At 50.6% G+C, this 4,951-nt stretch overlaps 2 protein-coding genes across 2 annotated transcripts in view; both read right to left on the reverse strand.

Annotated features, from left to right (window-relative positions):
- The window catches only part of VOLCADRAFT_99270 (uncharacterized protein), a gene marked incomplete at both ends in the record, with an annotated part of 9,548 nt that extends 6,093 nt beyond the window's left edge, over window positions 1–3,455 (reverse strand). Inside the window, 2 exons of the mRNA XM_002958025.1 lie at window positions 1,063–1,425; window positions 3,448–3,455. Coding sequence (XP_002958071.1) covers window positions 1,063–1,425; window positions 3,448–3,455 — 371 coding nt within the window. The remainder of the gene's footprint in view (window positions 1–1,062; window positions 1,426–3,447) is intronic.
- Window positions 3,456–4,618: 1,163 nt separating this feature from the next.
- VOLCADRAFT_99271 (uncharacterized protein) overlaps window positions 4,619–4,951 on the reverse strand; it is a gene marked incomplete at both ends in the record, with an annotated part of 7,677 nt that continues 7,344 nt past the window's right edge. The window contains one exon of the mRNA XM_002958026.1: window positions 4,619–4,669. Within this exon, the coding sequence (XP_002958072.1) occupies window positions 4,619–4,669 (51 nt within the window). The remainder of the gene's footprint in view (window positions 4,670–4,951) is intronic.

Here is a 4,951-nt window from a genome sequence, read left to right on the forward strand (position 1 = left end):
CGACGGTGGAGGCGGTGGCGGAGGCGGTGGAGGCCGTGGAGGTGGCGGCGGCGGCGGCGGTGGTGGCGGCGGCGGCGGTGGAGGAGACGGCGGCGGCGGCGGAGGTGGCAGCTGTGGTGGAGACAGCGGTGGCAGCGGCGGCGGTGGTGGTGGCGGCTGTGACGATCTAGACCGTAACATCCGTGGCGGCGGAGGTGAGCGCGGCAGCGGCGGTGGCGGTGGTGGTTGGGCTGGTGGCGGCGGTAACTGCGGCGGCGGCAGCCCGGGGGGTTTAGGCGGCGGCGGTGATGCCCTGCTAGGTCGGTTCCGGAGCCAGGGACTGGTTGGCGGCGGAACCATTGGCGGGCTGGGTGACGACCTCTTCCGTACTCGCTGTGGGTTCGTACTACTCAAGTCTGTGACCCTGTCAATGGCTACACGCCGAGAGATGCCGGCCTCCGACACCGGCCGACCGGAAGGCTTGGCAGACCTGAGGAAAAGGAAATAAAATTTTAAAATTCGAGATTATAATTAAAAAAGTTGCTATTGAAATTGACAGTTGATTTTTATTGAAATCGACCACACGCTAATTGATGAGCTAATTATTCGATTTACTAAGCTTGGGGCATTTTTGCACATTTATAATTGGATTCGACGTTGATTTTCGGTCTTTAAGGGTGTAGTGCTGTTGGCGATGATGACAAAGGTGCAAGAACTGGGATTGTAGAGTTGGATAGTGTTGGGTCATGTGTGTGTGGGGTATGTGTAGGAGTGTACGACTGTTCGTCCAATACGTGTACGGGCGCACGACGCACCTCAAGAAAGTACATAGCAGGTTATCAGTAACGTGGCTGATATGTACCCTGTCAATTTGTACCTCAGATGCAGGAGATACATGAAGCACGTGTACGGGTAATTGTAACTGCCGTACATGACCAAGAGGCATTCGGGATGGAACGTGGCGCTTCAGGCACGGGAAATCGAAGACATGGAGAAATGGGATGCAGCAGGCTGTGCAGTACAGCTTAAATTGGCTGGGGAAGTGAAAGAAAGCGACTTTGCGTTGTTAGAAAACCATCTTACCGGACATCGTTTCTTGCCAGGGCTCTAGTTCCCTCAGCGAGTAGGGGCGAAGGAGCTCCGCCGTGGTAATGCGACAGCGGCAGCGTTGGCAGCAGTTGGCGTAACGCTGTGCTTCTTAGAATCCCAAGAGGCTTATCGAATTTTTTTCGATAAGTTCCTTCAACGCTTGTGTACAAAGGGCGGCGCGCGAGGTCCCTAACTGCAGGCTGCAATGCGGACTGCGCATCGCGACTGGTCAACGCGGGTGTTTCTGGAGGCGCTGTGAGGATTGGATGAACAGTCTTGGGTATGGAGACTGATAAGTAGTCGCTGACTTTGTTCACGCGATGCCAAGGCCCCTCCGCGTCGTCAAGGAAGTTCCATCTGCATTTGCCGAGTAGCAGCTCGAAGAACGTCAGCACCGTTTGACGTGCATGTGCGAATTATTAGAGTCATGAAATTATGAAATCATCATCACCTTTCTTCTCCTTGCTTTTGCACAGCAGACGCCCATCCTGTATCAGGACCAAACGATAGAAGCAGTCCAAACGCCAGAAGGCGCCCCATAACGCCATGCCAGCCTTTACTTGAACGTCTATGTGACTCACAGCAAACTAGATGCGCCGATTGCTCCATGGTAGAGTTGCAGCTGCTGGCGACTTAGGTGCTGTGACAGACGTTACAAGATAGCTGCATGTCGGCCTACCCCACGTTTCGCCATACTTGCAAGTTAAGGCTCGACACGGATGCTCTAATGTGCATCCTGTACAACAAACGGCCTCAGTCTGGCCGGCAAATTTCCTTGAGTAACCGGACAACGGTAACGGAATGACAGAGTTCTGGTGGGCCCGATTAACGTGCCGATAAGGGGCTCATAATTTAGTATACAAGTCATATAATAAGACTAGCTACTCAGGCTAAATTACTTCTTAAATGAGCTAACTGGACTTCATTTCTAACCTACGGTTGACTGTCCAAGCAAACTATTCAATGTACCACTTGTTACGGTTGTCTGTTTCCGTGTTGCTTGTTTTAATTCTAAAGATAAATTGAAGCCATGGCTGCTCAACCGATTCTGTCTTTTGCATCTGGGTCGCCCCCTTTCGTAGAAGGGCTAATACCAGTGGCAAATGCAGCCAACGCTGCACAAAATGGATGAATTAAAATCAAAAATATGACTCTGAAGTTACATCTACGGGCGTGCGCTTCAGGGGTTACATCGCGCGACCTAGCCAGGTGCGACAGTTGACTTCGACGGCTGGGCTCGCTGACGTTGCGTGAAAGCAGATAGCAGTTACTAAGGCGCAAAGTAGTAACCGATTGTAACCTGTTGAAAAGACGTTATGGGTTCTATGATGAAAGGCAACGCGTGCTCCTCGCATGCAATTCAGAACGCTCAGGCACAAGTGCAAATTGCCCACTGCCATTTCGCTTTAGGTGTGTATACCTATTCGGCATCAAATATGTTGAATTAATGCGGCGTCATTTGAAGTTATTCACTTGTTACTGTGAAACACTCGCAAATTAACGATGCTGCAACATGAAGTCCGCGCCATAGAGAGAACATGACAGCGCAGCACCGTAAATGATTTTATAGCAATTAACATGAGTTTGCAACATGCCTGCGCAAATTGTCGATAGTTGTCGGCGCTTGGTCGCATCCCATGCAGCGTACTGCTGTATCGCCCACAGCGGGGGATGCAAAGCGCTGCAGGCCTTTCAGCCAAAGGCACGGACTTGAAGTGGAATTCAATCGAAACACATCGCGACTGCCACCACCACCACCACCACCACCACCACCTGCTGAAGCCGGCGATGGGCGTCAAATCCCGGGGGCAACGTCTGTGATCGGTGTCATCAGCCTCCTGTCTGTAGTTTCAAAATACTCACATTACAACATCCTTCGTTGTACATCGACTAAGCACGACCCTTTAGGGGCCCTCCTCGCTGCCGAGGATCTGTTCCGTTGCATTCTTTGTCTAACAAGCTTTATCCCATTCCTCCCCCCGACATACATCCGACAGTACACTGCTTATTACTCCCGCCTTTCCGTACAGGTCGTACAGTGTCGTACAAGCAAGCAACTGTGGCGGGACGCTTTCGCCAGGCCTTGGCAAAATGATCAAGTGGCCCTCATCATGCATCGGGGGCACCATGAAAACTGCTGGCCTACTGCTGGACTACTGCTGTCGACGTCTTGAGGGAGGATCCATTCCGGCAAATTCAATTTTCAAAATCAAATCCAAAATTCAACATAGATAGATATTTTAATTCTTTTGAAGGTCCCGAACACCCCAGCTGAACCTGTCCGTGGAACTTAACCCCAGCGCTGCTTTTCCCAGCCCCCCCTTACTAGGCCACCACTTCTAACTTGCCTCATGTACAGCAGGGGGGATCTTGCCCCACCTGTACATACATAAATACGGACATACGGGCGCATGGGTGCGTTGTGCGCAACACTCTACGTGTGTGTTTTAAATCAGTGTGATTTGAGCCGCGAGAAGGTGTGTAGTCATACGCTCTTGACGGTGTGAATTCAACACACGTTTGGGTCCCCTCTTGCCCTTTCATAACGCACATACATACCCACATACACAACATATTACATGTATGCAATTCTGTAGCTGTATAAATACACATCCGTACAGCTAGTTAAGTCTTATTTTGCTATGTATGGAGAGGCGCAGTACGCAGCAACCCGGGGTCCCTTAGCAGCTCTCTCCTTACGTGCCGGGGGCCTCCCCACCGTCCCGCCACCATCCGACAGTTCAAGGAAATCAATGCACGTACAGGCAAAGAAACCACCAGAGAAGCACAGACACAGCTGTTGTTGCGTTCACACAGCTGACAGCTGGGGTTTGGGGAGCTCTCCGAGGTGGGGTGACGGACGGACAGACTGACAGATAGACGAATAGACACTTGGACAATTAGACAGACAGATAGACAGATAGAGAGATATACAGACAGATAGACAGATAGACATAGAGATAGACAGACAGGTAGATAGACAGATCGACAGACAGGCAGATAGACAGACAGGCAGATAGACAGATGATCCCATCCCCACCCTCATCACACCCAAAACACGAGGCACGCAGGCGGACGCCGCAGGTACGTATGCATGTATGTTCGTATGTAGGTAATTGCAAAATACCATTCCTCAACATCCACTCCACGATATCCCTACCAGACACACAGACACACATACACACAGACACACAGATACAGACACACAGACATACAGACATACAGACATACACACTATCCCCTTTAGTAAGCAGTAGCCCACGTACACCACAGTGTTGTCGTACGCGATACACCGGGTTGGCTCGGGACTTTGAACGGTACCTACCGGCTACGTCCCCCCCTTACCAAACTCCCTCAACCCCACCTCGCTGTCGTACACGCTAGGAACGGGTACGACAGCACCAGGTCAAGGAAACCCGTCCAGCCACCTTGCAATTGACTCGAACAAAAGGAAAATTTTCAAATCTGAAATTTCAATTAAAATTTGGATTTAAATTTGAATTATAGAATTAAGCATCGTCTTCAGATTATAAAAATATAACGGTTCCAACTACCGGCGGTACATCACTTGCGGCGCCTGGCGCTCGTAACTTCCGTGACCCTGCGGTCCGATGGGTCGAAAAGGGGGAAGGTGTGTCAGTGTGTGTATATGACTACGCAGCCCGCATCGGTACACAGCACTTCGTGCACCCATTTCGGCTTGTTCTCGTAATGCGGCTCGGATTAACCAAAACACAAACATATATACATACATATATACATACATATATACATACATACATACATACATACATACATAAACACACACACGTTCAATACACGTCCGTCACCCCTGCTGGTGGCAGGCCTCTCCCAAACCTCTTGACACGGATACCAGCGTCCA

The sequence above is a fragment of the Volvox carteri genome, assembly GCF_000143455.1.
Source record: "Volvox carteri f. nagariensis unplaced genomic scaffold VOLCAscaffold_84, whole genome shotgun sequence".
In the NCBI taxonomy this organism is placed as follows: domain Eukaryota; kingdom Viridiplantae; phylum Chlorophyta; class Chlorophyceae; order Chlamydomonadales; family Volvocaceae; genus Volvox; species Volvox carteri.